Raw genomic sequence first — 15,443 nt, 5'->3', positions numbered from 1 at the left:
TCAAGTTCTAAAATTACGTCTTATGTACATAGATGTAAAAAAAGGTTGCCGCCGTTGGCGCATTCGAAGAAGACCTTTCATAGACGGAGTTTAAACTGCCGTACCATATAGGTACACGTACATTGCTCCAGTGTCTACTGATATTTCAATCGATGAGCTATAACCAAGGTTAGCTTGCATTTATCTTCGTAATTTGCGAGAAAGTGTCGATGTTTCTAAAATAACCGTAAAGGCAACGAGAGAACACGAGCAGCTCGCTAAACTACGCAGACCGCGCCATTACGACATTGTGCTATTCATATTGGTAAGTGTTGTTGAAGAGTGACAAATTGCATATCTGCAAAGAAATTTTGTTCATGTTGCGTCATGGTTGCTCGAAAACTTTGCATTGCATCGACGTGTATATTTCCGTAGTGTTGAACAACAATTTTTTCGCGAGAAATTTTGAGTGAAAGCTGCTTAACTAAACGCGACAACCACAGTTAGAGTAGCTTAGTTATGTAAGTGGGCCATGTGGAATAGAAATATTGTGTTGCAATAGAGATCTACATAAGAATTTCGCATTTTTATAACACATGGATATTGCTCTACTATGCTTCCCTTATACTTTGGAAATGATTGATTAATAAGTATGGTAGTATACGCATCTCAGATACCTATAATAGGCTAATAATGTATTTTTGTGTTGACTATGCATTGTCTCCAGGTTATTACCATCATCTCCTTTAGATATTTGTCGAACACTTGCACGTTTACTAATACTATCATATTAATTCCTATTTCAGGCATTGCTTTGGAATCATCATTGAGGGTCGCACATTCCTGCAGTATTCGCAACTACCTGATAATTACTATTTCTGGACTACTTCATGGTTTCCTGTAGTTCTTGCACCCTGCAACACCTGTCCGGTGATCACTAGTCATTGCTGAGGAGAGGAATCGCAACGATGTGTCCGATAAAATGTCGCCAGCTTTAACTCGAGAGAACAGCAAAGATGTAGATAGCAAAGAAGATTTTTGCCAATCTAATTTGGCAACTAATGCTGCGTCAATAGTAAGTTCTCTCACTAAACCATTTTTTTTTCAACAATCTGTTAAGGACGGAAATGAATCTATTAATGGAAAGATTAATGACACAAAATTGACACAAACTTCAAGTAATGGCAAGTTTACTGTAGATGTGAAGGCAACAGCATCTAATGGGCATGGCGACCATTCGGATGATGACAGAACTTCAACTGATTCAACTATGACGCCACGCATTGTCCTTCAGTGTATTAGTGCAGCTAGTTCGAAGTCTGCAAGTGTGTCGCAAAATGTAGAGGCACATGGAGGACAATTGCATAAGAATTCAATGTCTCCTTTGCTTGCTAGCAAGCTTTCGGGTCGGCCTGACCTGAAGAGCATTGCCCCTAGTATTGAGGATGTCAGTAAAAAGCAGACACAGATGGAGCGTGAAATTTGTGATGTTCTAAAACGTATAACCCATTTGCAAGGAATTTTAGCTACCAGACATAGCAAGCAGCAAATTAAAGGATTTGTGGAAAGCTGCATGTCTGTAGCTTCACAAAACTCTCCTGGCAGTACACATTCATCAATTCCGCTTGAAGTCATGAACAGTCCACCTGATGCTCCAAGTATTCGTAATCAGTTGATCTCTCATAACATGGGTGTATGTGAAAATAGTTCGGCTTACACTTGCAAAGTTGAAAAGCTTTTTGAAAGTACAGAAGATGGATTAGAACATATACGGTTGAGACTTCCCGACCGCGCAAGCAGCAGTTCTACCAATCCCAATGTAAAAAAGAAAATAGAAACTGATATTAAGATGTCATCATCCAGTCTTAGACAATTGCAAATGGATATTGATTCAGAGGTGACTGATAGCAGTTCTGGAGATGACATGGATGATGAGCCATCTCAGGGGTTATCTATGGCTCCATCCAGAGCTGATATGTAAGTTCGAGACAAGCATTATTGGTTAACTATGAGTTTGGCTGTAGAATGATTTTAGTGAGGTTGCATAACAAAGCAATGCATACTTTATCTTACCGGCGCAAGACTAGCGAGCAGAAAATATTGATTTTGTAAATTTTATGTTCTCATAAGGCCAATTTTGCTTATCATTAATGGACAATGCATTTTGCAAATCAAACAAAAATGTTTATTGCAAGGGGCCTTGCAACATTAGTATAGTCTGTAGCCATTGATGCTTCCCAATGTGTACTTGCTTGTTTTTTTCGAAGAGAACACATTGAGACAGCTTCTTCCTTTTTACGCTTTGTCTGACTGATCAAGATTTTACTAAAATCCATACTAAAACTTGGCTGTAAGTGTCTGTTTAGGAAGCCAAATTCATTGATGTTAAATTCTAAGTTTGTTATCTGTCTGTCTCGGAGGTAAGAGCTCGGTATGTACTGTACATAGTAATGTTACACTTGATTGCAGGTCATCACCACTAAATACACTAAAGTTATTGTAGGTAACTATAGTTACTAAGGTTAATGTACAATTTTGTTACTAATGTTTAGTATGTGCAGTATGTATATGAAATTTTGATGTTTTTACCAGGGGGTGTTTGCATTAGATAACTATTATGGGTTTCCACACGCCATTTTCGCCTTGCGAGACCAACACCGGAATGAATTAATGTCGTATGGCGTCTGTAGTGGCTACCAAATTACACTGGTTTTGTATAAAAGAAGTTAAAAGTAGTAGTTAGCTTTGAAAATGTCGGTAAATGTATGTCATCACACTTGGATAAAAATGCATTTCTCTTGTGGTGCACTTGCATTTATTGGAATTGCTAGCAAAATTAAATGCTCACGTAAAGGTTATTGGCTTAAGTAACAGATTTCAATTGTAGATGCAATCTACTCCCGTGTACTGGCAGTCTGGTGCGTCATGAGAAATCCTCATCTGTCATAACTATGCGAATTATTTTCTTATGTGGTGTAGTGGTAGCGAGCTTATGTGTCTCTTATTATAGTAAAGATTATTCAGTAAAACATTCATTTGAGATAGATGGTTCATCATTTACATTACAGAAAGAAAACTGCATGCTGGCGATGGGTGAGGGACCGTGCAATGGTTATTTCTCGTTGGACCTGGCTTCAGGCACAAGTCGCTGATCTTGAATATAAGATAAGGCAGCACGGTGAACTTCATAAACATTTAAGATCATCAAAAGTCTCATTTCAGGATGAATTGTTGGATGATCAATCTTCAAGAGATTCTGCAGCTCGTTGCTTGCCTTTGTATCACTCCCGTGTACCTCGACACCAGTTAGTGCAGGCCTCTCAGGCGTACACAATCAGTCGGAAGGCTCGACAGTACCCTATTATTAAGTGTCAGTGTGTACAAACTGTGCGGAGATGTGCTATATGTGCTGGCCAACATCACTATGCCAAACCAGCAGATATTGAAACCCTCCATAAACATGAACGAGTCAGTCGTCTGGATGCAAGCTATCACCCTGTGCTTTCTTTTCCTCAAGGTGAGTTAACTTTATTGTGTTTTGAAAGTATCATATTGCCATGTACATCTAGTGCTACGCACCATAATGATGTTGAGCAGTAAGTTGCAATTATTGTTGACAGATGTGAATCCAGGTATTGAGTTGGAGGACATAGTTAATTCTAATGACAAAAAGCTTACAGCGACTGTTCCAGTTGATGCAAAGCTTCTCACCGAGAGCAAGAAAGACTTGACTCGTGTTATAAAGAAACAGTGAGTACCGTACTTTTCGGACTATTAACATCTACTTTTTTATGATGTTTTGAGCCATGTGGCTTATATATGGGTGTGGCTATTCTGTGGTTTTTTCCTTCACCGCTAGGGCGCATCAATCGGAATCTCTGGTTAGTACGCCTCTAGCGGTGAAAGAAAATATGAACCAATGCCTAGCGGTACTGTTCTGTTAGGCACTGGGTTAAAAAGCGTCAGTTAATACGGAACAGTGCCGTTAGGCACTGTTCCGTATTAACTAGCAAAGTTGCTGCCATCTTAAAAATGAACATCCTGATTTCTGCGGCCTATACAAAGGTGTGGCCTATGTATTGTTTTATTATCATTTTTTTTAAATAAAGCAGATGCTGCTTATACAAGGATGTGGGTAATAGTCCGAAATGTACGGTAATTTGAATATCACCTAGACATTTCTTTGGTATGCATTTGTTGCTAAAATCATCTGGACTGGTTTTACAGCATAGATTTGCAAAGGAGGAAGTGTTTCACGTTCCAATCATGTATTATCGCTTGGCTATTTCTTTCAATAGTAGTTCCGACTTGCATAGATGGTTGCGCAGGGTCGTAGTCGATGTATAAAAAAGCATTGCGTGTCACTAATATAGTTTTTGGGAAATATCTTCATTATTATCTTTATTCCTTCAGTATTGCGGTTATGTAAGCAAGCAATTAAATTGAGAGTCCGTAACCTATACTCGTCTTTGATATTATTCCGAGCATCTGTGTATATCTTCTTAGGAAACTGGCACTAAAGCTGAAGAAATCGAAAGATAACCAGCTGAAGGCAAAAGGTAATTATATTTTCTGTATTTCTATTGTAGTAAAATATAATTTGTATGAATTTATCTTACATCATGGATTTCTTGGTTTCATTCTTGAATGGTGAGTGTTACAGATTTATATTCAATCAGGCTTTGGCTTATTTTCACCAACGAGTTACTCAACATATCTTATAACATGCTAACAATCCATATGTTATTTGAGCAAATCTTTGTTTTGATAAACCAAATCATTTCCAAAAGTTGATATTCAAAGTTTCTCGAAACATGGTTTTGTAACTAAAAGTGAAAACCTTGTAAAAATTTAGTATAAATAATTTTAAGATATGTAAATTAATCTTAACTATAGATGGTTCTATTCAGAGTAAGTCACGCTGCTTATTTCTATCATTCACACCATCACTGAATCCACACATTGCAGACCCTACATTTCTGTTCACATAAAACCACAACGAAACCCTCACAAAACTTTCAACATTTTCACGTATAACTTTGGTTTAAGATTTTTTGTGTAGATGTATATATTATATTATATTTATTTAAATGATATACAGTAGACGCTCCTATAAATTGAAAAAATTCGTTCCAGGAACATTTATGTTATAGGGAATTCACGTTATAAGAACAGTAAAATACATGTAAACTGTCTAATCTGTTCCAAGACCTTTCCAAACCCAATCCTTTGGCCATGCAAGAGGGAAAAACATTACTTAACTCTTTTAATATGTGGGCTGTACCATAACTGCACCATTATTGGTTTGCATTAACTTTTCCCTTTTTATGATCAATCTCACTGGTTTCATAAACCATGATTACGGAAAATTTACAAGTTGATAGGGACATTCATTTACAACGATTTGCTTATTTTTCTAAACAGCAGTCTAATCTGCAAAGTAAAACTAATAACAAATATTTTGTATGTCTACAATAAGGCCAAACAACAATCTTTGCTATAAAAAGCAGTTCTACCTGTTCGTCGAATCACTATTCAGGGGTCAAGGTTAGGATAAAGATAGTTTTCTACGATCCTCCAACTCGTGATATTAAGACTGGCAGACCGGCGCTGTAACACGTGCACTAACCGATCGCCTTAGTATTCATGAACAATAGCGCAGCTATCCTATTCGCCTTTTTGTCGACACATTTAACGATCTATTACGACGAACTATAATGTCGCGAAAGTTATATATTATAATTACGCCAAGCGAACCGCGTTTTTCTTCCGCAAGTGCGGCGAAATAAATTCACATTCAAATCGATTTTTAAAACTCGCCCAACTTGACATTGCGTTATCCTATATGGAATCTTTTACGAAGTAGGAAGCCAAAACTTCACATAAATTTTTATGTTGTTTTGAATTTACATTATAGGAGGTATATACATTATGGGAGCGTCTGCTGTATTTAATTGTTAGAATTATTTATGCATTGTCTTTTGAGCTCTCAAATGACTTGAGCAACGTACAATGTAGGCTTATACAAATACCTGCTCCAGCATGATGCAACCGTGGCATATAAATTGAACTTTCTTTGTCAATGTTTGATTGTTAATCTATCTTATTTGTACACCATAATTGATCTCTAGTAAACATGACAATTATTATTTTATTAGGCCAAAAGGTAAAAAATGGTGAGATCACGACAAAATTCCTCAAACAGAAAAAGAACAAGAAAAAAGGTAGGACTTCAATGATGCTTGCCAAGGCTCAGTTTTTCAGAACATTTCAAGGACATGGAATGTCTATTAATAGTAGACTACATCTTAACTGTGGGTAGTGCAGTCCTGGTGAATTTAGTTCACTATTTTAAGAAAGAATTTAATTTGGACTGTATGTTCGTAAGAGATTCATGAAACTAGTTGATGTGTGTTTTGTCTAGCAATGAATGACCTAGTTATATGGCGTAGTGTAGTTGCTGCTATTATAGGAAACCGTGTTGCATCATTATTGCAACATTTCAGCAAAGCTTATAGTTTTGCAGCTTTTAATAAAATACTAGCATGCTTGCCAGCCCCATGCGCTGTGAGAGGTCGTCATTAGTAGTCAGTATATGGAGAATTATCCTGTGAATCACTATGGCTCCTGAGTGTTGTCATGGTAGTATGCTTGCACTTCAATTGGACACTCCGGGTTTGACTCCCGAGCACTGCGATCGTTTTTCTAACGCGCTTCTCTAATTCGATAAAGCCTAATATTTGTCAGGGACGTGTATAAATCGTCATAACTTGTGAACCACACAGTCTATAAAAAAATATTTTGTTACCAAATTAATCATCGTAAGGTTTTACATTAGCCTATGCCATGAGAAATACCACAAAAGCTTTTCAGAATTAGATCGAAAAGATTTAAAAAGTCTGTGAGCATATCTGTGTCAGTAGATTTATCAACATTATTACAGTTTACAGCATTATTATTACTAATAAAATACGAATAATGTATTTAAGTAGTACTATTGTTCAATAAAAATCACCCAAGTCCATGAATCTGAAATTAGTAAAAATTTGTAGTTGTAATGCGTGTAGCACGACTGCTCATTGATAACAATAAATTGCAATAAAAAATTAAAGATTTTGCAAAGCGTAACTACACTCAGGATGGGTTATCATATTTTTTATTGGCTCAATGCACGCAGATAATTGTTTCCTTTCATTTAAGTACAGATATGATAGGATCATTAAGAGGTGTTATGGTAGTGTTATTGCCTATGAACTGATGACACGGGTTCAATTCCCGTGTGAGGAATCTTTTTTCCCCTAATGCTCTTAGAGTAGCTTCGGACAGACAGACATTGCTCTTGTTAGTCTAGACTAGCTGTGCTACCCGGCGTTGCCCGGGTAATAAAAAATCTTTGGACAAAAAATTGATAGGACTTAACAGATAACAACATTTGCTATTCTAACTTGCAAACTACATATGATAAGAGAAGTGCTTCGTGTAGTTGAAATAAATTAAAAGAGAAAATAAAGACAACTGTAAAGGTTTTCAAACTTTGTCAAACAACTGTAACTTTCAAACTTCATATCATGAGGAAAAGTTTTGTGCAGAACTAAATTAAAAGTAAATAAAACAACTGTAAAAGTTTTAAAACAACTGCGAATTTAAAATTTCATAACTTTCAGTGAGGTATATCTTTTAATAACGTACAGTGGAACCTCGATTCTCGATCATAATCCGTTCCAGAAGGTTGTTCGAACACCGAGAAATTTGAAACAATTTTTCCCACTGGAATAAATTTATTTAAATTTTAATCCATTCAAAGGCGAGAAAACAATTTCGGTAAAGTATTTTTTTAACGTTTTACCCCATAAACTACTGTATACTGCATACTATAAATAAAAACGGGTAGATAAAGGTGGTGTTTAATTTTAATCAAAAGTTTTATATTTATGATGATGAAAAAGAAAACAAAAGTAAACATTTCGTATGTTTGGCTCTTGAAACATCAAAAACATTTAAGGTTAAGATACAATACTAAAAATTCCAGAAATTGATAATGAAACAGCGAAAAAAGTAACGGATCAGTTACATCAAAATTCGTAGGAAAAAAGAAAATATAAACATCAATGGCAAGTTTACTTCACATCTTTAAAGGAGAATCCTCCTCCAAAACAATTTAGGGTAACTCGACTGGATAGGTTATCTCCCTAGCAAATTTCTTCGGTAGAGATGTCGTCTCAGATGGTTCATCCTTTTTTGTAAAGAATTTATGAAGTGTAAAATGCTTCTCTGTTTGTTAACGAATGTTTCCATGCTGTTACCGGAGCTGTTTTAATCTCAAATCAAAATCGTGGATGCGAGGCTAAAATAATTAGCATGCGCATGGTGTATTCGTTATATGAAAACATATCTGTTCACTATGGTGTTCTAGCTCAGTGGTAGGGCGTCCACAGAAGAAACTTGTCGGTACATTTGTCGTGAGTTCAAATCCAATGCGCGGTACGCGGAATTTTAATATCAAGATGTTAAAATCTATAGCTAGAATGCGCACAGATCCACATACGACGACAGACATACTTTGTGAAATGTATATTTAAATAATGCCGCCAGAAATGATATTGGCCATTTTAGTAGATCTAACAATCTAGAGATGGTAGCCTAATTTCTCCAGTTTTGTGTAAACCGTTGCTCAAGTAGCTGTACAGTAGTACAGCCAGTACAGTAGTACAACCAGCATCAGTAGTCCAGCCAGTACCATAGTACAGTCAGTACAGTAGTACAACCAGCATCAGTAGTACAGCCAGTACCGTAGTACAGCCAGTACAGTCAGTACAGTAGTACAACCAGCATCAGTAGTACAACCAGCATCAGTAGTACAGCCAGTACCGTAGTACAGCCAGTACAGTAGTACAGCCAGCATCAGTAGTACAGTCAGTACAGTTACTGTAGTACAACCAGCATCAGTAGTCCAGCCAGTACAGTAGTACAGTCAGTACAGTAGTACAGTCAGTACAGTAGTACAGTCAGTACAGTCAGTACAGCTGTACAACCAGCATCAGGCAAAGATGTTTATGCTTATGGAGGAGGAGATAGTTCCCTTTTGTTAAAACTTGTAAATCTGTTTTGTTTTACTCTCATAGAGCTCTCCTTGTATGCATCTTAATTGTATTGTTTTAATGATCAACCTCACATTTTTATGTTGTTTTGTTGGGTTTAACCTAACAGTTTGTCCTTGTGTTGCGCTTGGGTGACCAAGACTCAATTTTTTGCCGAATTTTCTCATTTTTCTGATGCATAGGGGTTTAATTACTATGGTTTTGTTTTCTATCTTCAGGCAAACGATTCCGCTCAAATTCTCATGCACCAAAATGGAGTGACGATGAATTAAATCGGGATGGAACCGAATTTGCCCTTTCTCAGAGCGTTCCTGCCAGTTTGGAACTGAACAAAAATACTTTTGGGACAATGAATAAACGGAACACTAGCGCGTATGACATTGATAACATTGTCATACCTTATAACCTAGCGGCAGCAACTCGGGTGGAACGGCTACAATACAAGGAAATAGACACACCGAGGTTAGTGAGTGTCAAGTATCAACTTTAATTTCAGCGATGCCTCTAATAGGACGCAATAATCAACCTTTTTTAAAATTTTACCGCAGATTTCGCTGTAGCAGTGATACAAACTTGTTGTTTGCTGCTATGAGCTGATAAATACTGAGTTGACGTGGCATTAAATAGGGGATGAGCTCCCAAATCAATGATTGTCTTCTGAATATCAGACTTGACACAGATACAATGTTTCTAAAACCTGTGGAAAATCATCTTTGATAAGCTCAATAGATATTGCTTTGTTTTATAGTAGTGCCAAAAACCTCTTCACTCAACATAAAGCATTTGTTAGTGTACCTAGTTCTAGATTATGACAGGTACAACCAGGTGGCTGGACTGTTTCAGATGGCGTGAACACCTGCCTAACGGTACTAGTGTACACGAACAGCAGCGGTACAGGACAGCTTCTATATCTGTTCCTGCTACACCTGTTACACCTGCAGAGATAGATATACCATCAGTGCCCATTGAAGAGAATCTCTCTGTCGAAACTGGCGGAAATGGTGCCGCTGAAAGCACTTCTCTTACACCTGTCTCTTCTGCGCACTCATTGCCTGCATCAGATCATTCATCTGTGAGTCTGGCTGTGTCAGAGGTTAGGCTCCACGCTACTATGCAGTAGTAATTACTGTACAGTAATTTCTGTAACATAACGACGCACCAACTGTTTAGGAGACATTATTGTATCTACTTTGTGGTGGTACTCAATTTTATTCACCCTTTCCAACTGAGCAGCGCCTTTTTTGTGATTTTCTACCAAAATCAGATAACACACATGGACAGCGCATATCTGTGTTTAATTTTTATCTTGCGATGAATGCCCCTCTGTAGAATCCTTCAATTTGTGGAACAACGAAGATTTGATTCTTTGAATGAAGCCTTACCTTCTAATTTATTCTTCAATAATGAGATTTACAAAGTATCCTTCGGCAAATGAAAACATTGCACCTTGAGAATATTAACTGCCTCAAACGATAACAAGTTACAAAACTTCGTTATAATTCTACAGTGGATATTGGTATCAGCCAGCTATCATGAAAAGTTGTATCTTATCTAATAGTAATTTCAAGTGTGTTGTTTGATAACCAAATTCAGTAGCTTGTCCAGATGTAACCCTGGATATCTTGTTTAATAGATAGAGGAGGATATATCAGACAGCAGGTACAAAGCCCGGCACCGTATCATGGAGGCTAAGGAGAAATCTCGATATGTTAACTTTGTGTCCTCCGCTCCTCGGCGCACTCGCACCCACAGTGCTACTGTGGGTGCTGGTCCAAACAAGTCTAGTTCAGGTTCACACATGCACTCACCCGGTGGGCAGGAGGTGGAATGCGTGGATGTTACCACTAACTCCAGCGAGCCTTCGACTCTTGGCCAGGTTACTCCTGCCCCTCTCAGCGCCTCTCACGATCCTGGACAACTGAAGGAGGAAATGACTGCAGTTGCTAGGAAACGATGCAGTTCATTTACAGGTGGGTAGACATGCAGTCTGTTTATCATACTATAGTCAATAATAATGGTTAACCTTTCACATCGGGTTGATGTGTTCCAGTCATTTTTCCAATGCAACATCAGTGAGTGTGTTTACGTGATTGCATTAGGTTTATCAAGAGAACACTTTCTGAAGTTATGGCAATTATCTGCTTAAAAGCTGTCTTGTAGTGTCCTAAAAATTCATCTCCCAACATATAAACGCGTAGTTGATAATTTAATACATCAACTTTTATTACCCTACAACAAATCCTATATAAAATGGAACTCGCATTATTACAATGCCACCACATCTTCTAATATTCTGGACAATTGAAACAGCATCGTATTGTGGTCGATCAGTAGCTATTCATTTAGTCACATGGAATGTATGTTGAATACTACATGGCGATGCACTAGTTAAGAAAATATACCCTTCGATTTCCTACGGAGCAGTGAAACTGTCTGATGAAATCTAGTCGCCGTGAACAAGATCACATATTTTTATCATAATGGCACCAAGTGAACTGTGAAGAGGCATTTCATTTTAGCATTCACATAACTCTTGTTGTTTGTTGTTAAAGTGTAAAAGTTTGTAAAAAAGCAGTTATTAAGCTTATTTTACAACATTTTCGAACATTTATGTTGCGTATATTTGTACTCCACGTGCAGAGCGACATTAACGCCGTCAGCCTCAGCAGTTTTTTGGAAAGCTTTTTCATTTAAAAAACAGACTTTGATAAGCCTTAACAATGGTATCCCCTGCTGCTCGTACGTGTACATTGCTCCTGAAGAGCATTCTAATCATTCATCTAAACATTTTAAAGTCTACAGATAGGTGAGACAGGCAGCAGGTCAGATTTAGACCATAGTTATTTCAAATTGGAGTGTAGTTTTGATGATCAGGCATACTTGTCACTAAAATCATGTCAACCATGACGATAACAAAGAAATAATTCATGGCTATTGATGTAATCTAGTCATTATTAGTGCCATTGTGTAGCAAATTTTTTTTTATCGCTTTTTATTGTTGGTTTATGAAGATCAAACAAACCATTTTTTAGTTATGACCACAATATTAAAAGTAAAACATGGATGATTTTTTCTAAATTTATTTGCCTGCGGAGGGGAAACTGAAAATAAATTTGTCCACCAAAGAGTTAATATCAAAAGTGTATGATTGAAGAACAAATCTGTTGATATCCCTCATATTTATTGTGCTAACCGAGTCAGTTGTGCTGTCTAGGGCAAATGAATTCCTTTTCAAACTGCTTGAAAACTAAGTATAACTTCGATGTGAACTTGAGTTAGAAGTGTCTTTGAAGATAGGTCAAATGAAAATGTGTTTGCAAATGTTGAATGCTTGATTTTGCCTAATATTATTTTTATTGAAGAAGATGATGCTCAAAAATGTCATTTTATGAGTTAGTGCGTAAGACATTCATCAAGCTTATCTACCTCTTTAGCCTTTACTATTGCATTTCTAAGTAACCAATTATATTGTACACGGATTGTTATAAATTCCAGTTGACTACTTTTGGAACTTACAATTCTGTTTAAAGGCTACTAGTGTCTCTAAACTCTGTAAATAGTCTACAACTGGTTTAGAAGCTTTTTTATCAAGGTTATGAATCACGAATGTCAGCGTGGACCAACCGTTTTGAAAGATTTTGTGTAATGGTATAAACCGCACAATGACCTTATAATTTTCTAACCTTGTTGTTAAGGCACATGTTGCTACGCTATTTTAAGCGTGCACCACCAATAAAATACTAGTTATTTGCTCATGTGAAGTGGAAATTAACTTGTGAACTTTTTCTTTACACTCATATACAAGCTGGTAACTCTTTAACTCTATACATACCACGAGCCGAGCAAAATGTTTCTGATAACTGAGTTGCCAATTAGCCTATTGTATCCATAGGCAAATGTAAGGAAACAATTATCTGCATGTGTTGAGCAAATAGAATATTTGTTTACAACCAATCCTGAGCATAGTTTCGCTTTATTTTGCTTCGCGATTTCTTCACTGCACTGAACCAAACATTATCTGTAGGAAAAGGGCTTTGGATGATTTTTATTGAACAATAGCACTATTGAGTGATTATTTTATTTTTAGCAGGAATAATAATGCTGCGATCTGTAACAATATTGATAACTTGTCTGACTCAAACATGGTCATGATAGTAGCAGAAATGACCGAAAAAGTGTCCGAGCTCATTCTGCAGAGCATTTGTAGTATATTATATGGCATCAGGTGATGTAAAGTTTTGTGCTGATTAATTTGGTATCAAAATATATTTTATAGATAATGTGGTTCAAAAGTTATTACAGTTTATATGCTCTATTGTCAAACATTAGCTTTTACCGAATGTGTAATTATGTACCGGTGAAAAGATTAATTTGGTAAGGAAAGAGTCAAGGCCAATCCTTTCAATGATTTACTGTTGTTATTTATGGGGAAATCCAATGCTCCATCAAATTTTCCAGTCACTATTTGATGCCGCTTGTTTATCTCTTGGTTTTATACTTTGGAAAATTGATTGTCATTTTGTGTGCATCAAAGCAAGCGAAGTGCCAACAAGTTATTGCATCAGAGTGAATGCACTCTCATCTAGCTAATAGCACCTCACTGATGCTGCTCTTGATGGTAGCAGGTTTATACGATTGGGCTGTATGTCGACTCGTACATTGGCTTTGAAAAGTTCTGATCTTGCCCAAACCAGATTTGTACCAGCAAATTGATTTTTACGCCTCGGACTTTGATTGACAAAAAATTTGACTCTCTACCAAACTGAAAGAACCTGAGGCTAGTTGTTATGTTACAATTGGTAAAAATAGAACAACAGAAATATTTCTGTGCTATTTTAATTTGCTTGGATACATTACTGTATCTCTTCAATGTTTTTCACCTTAACCTTAGTTTAAACTATTCTCCGCTACTTCATGTTTATCTTGAAACTGGTAAAAAATTAACTATTAGACAGTTTTTTAAGGTGTGCAATACAGACTCTTAGTGAGAGAGGCTGGGTACGAGTTGCTACTGATACCTCAGTACAGTAATTTCCCCAACCTAATTTAATCCAATATCTAAACCATAAAGCTATTGAGAACATAATAGTAGATTTTTATGAGGCAATCACTGTATTTTACATGATATCTATTTTCTTATTGCGTATCCAGTTTACAATGTAAAATATGATTTAAAAAGTTGTTCTCAGACTGAGAGCAGATAAAAATAATGGGAAACATTGTTTCAGATTTTGAACAAATCGCCATTTGAACAATCTGGAATAGATTATGCTCGAGAACTGAGGTTTAACTGAACTTAGTGTGTTTCAGTTTGGTATGAAGCATGAACTGTTTGTAGCTCTCCACAAAATATTCATCTAGCTATGCATGGCTGCAGCCAAATAAGTGTATTATACTATGCATGGCTGCAGGCAAATAAATGTATTATACTATGCATGGCTGCAGCCAAATAAATGTATTATACTAAGGTTATAGTTTGATGGATATTTTGTCTATTAGTCAAGTCAGAGGCTCATTTCATTGATTTCATTTCAAGTTTTTTGATTTCACTTTCATTTCATCTCATTACTAAACATTTTGTGGGTTCGCGGTGAACTTTGATTTTGTGGGCAGTGATCATGCTGAAGCTAATAACGCTCACTCTTTCAGTGACCAAGTCACTGTATTTCTCTTTTATGACGATTCTTACTCTACTGATGGAATCCTTACTTGCACGTATGAGTAAGAGCTGCATTTCCTGTTATGATGTGTAACTGCATTGTATAGATGATTACGAGGGTGATTATGCGCTTTAATCTATACTCCGATACAATGTTTTAGGCAGCCGACTAAAGAAGGAACATTCTGCGGATATACAAGAAGTGGTAGCCGTGCCTCCTTGGCCACAGCGAACATTCCCACTTTCAGAAGCAGAGCTGGAGCAGATGAAAACGGGCCGAAAAGTTTCTCGTCGAAGCAGTTTTCACTCTAGTGCAAACCGAAGGTGGAAGGTGATATCAACGGAAGAGGAAAATTCTGGCGAGCAAAAGCACCCACTAGTACTCAAGTTGTCAAAAAATTGACATTTGAGAAGTTTCTGAAAAATCTGTACAACTGCACATTGTAACTCTATTTTTCTACTCTTTGAGAATACATAGATATAGTGAACACTGCGCCTAATTATACCGTTCTATTAATTTGTGTTTGGCTCACATGTATATTATGACCTAGCCAATTGACTTTCTACACACGGCATGTTATTTAACGGTGATGTAAATATGACCTCTGTATGTAAATAACCATTTTATTATATTGCTACGTCTATTTTTGTGTTACAAATTTGTGACAAGTGCACAATGATACGACTGATTAGATTCACAAAATAGT

At 36.7% G+C, this 15,443-nt stretch overlaps 1 protein-coding gene across 2 annotated transcripts; it reads left to right on the top strand.

Moving 5' to 3' along the window:
* Positions 1 to 245: 245 nt before the first annotated feature.
* On the top strand, positions 246 to 15,378 carry LOC137392104 (KAT8 regulatory NSL complex subunit 1-like). 2 transcript variants are annotated; one of them, XM_068078730.1, is made up of 10 exons: positions 246 to 304; positions 786 to 1,956; positions 3,048 to 3,496; positions 3,600 to 3,729; positions 4,486 to 4,538; positions 6,138 to 6,203; positions 9,296 to 9,539; positions 9,921 to 10,170; positions 10,711 to 11,047; positions 14,898 to 15,378. In XM_068078730.1, the coding sequence occupies exons 2-10, from the start codon at positions 962 to 964 to the stop codon at positions 15,137 to 15,139; spliced, it is 2,766 nt and encodes a 921-aa protein (XP_067934831.1). In that variant the 5' UTR covers positions 246 to 304; positions 786 to 961; the 3' UTR covers positions 15,140 to 15,378. The 2 variants fall into 2 exon arrangements, with proteins under 2 accessions (XP_067934831.1, XP_067934832.1); XM_068078731.1 differs by lacking the exon at positions 246 to 304 and having other exon boundaries at positions 1,023 to 1,054; positions 1,179 to 1,956.
* Positions 15,379 to 15,443: the final 65 nt, after the last annotated feature.

The sequence above is a fragment of the Watersipora subatra genome, chromosome 3 (genome assembly GCF_963576615.1).
Source record: "Watersipora subatra chromosome 3, tzWatSuba1.1, whole genome shotgun sequence".
In the NCBI taxonomy this organism is placed as follows: Eukaryota; Metazoa; Bryozoa; class Gymnolaemata; order Cheilostomatida; family Watersiporidae; genus Watersipora; species Watersipora subatra.
Note: the sequence above shows the minus strand (reverse complement) of the source record. Positions and strands in the feature narration are given on the sequence as shown.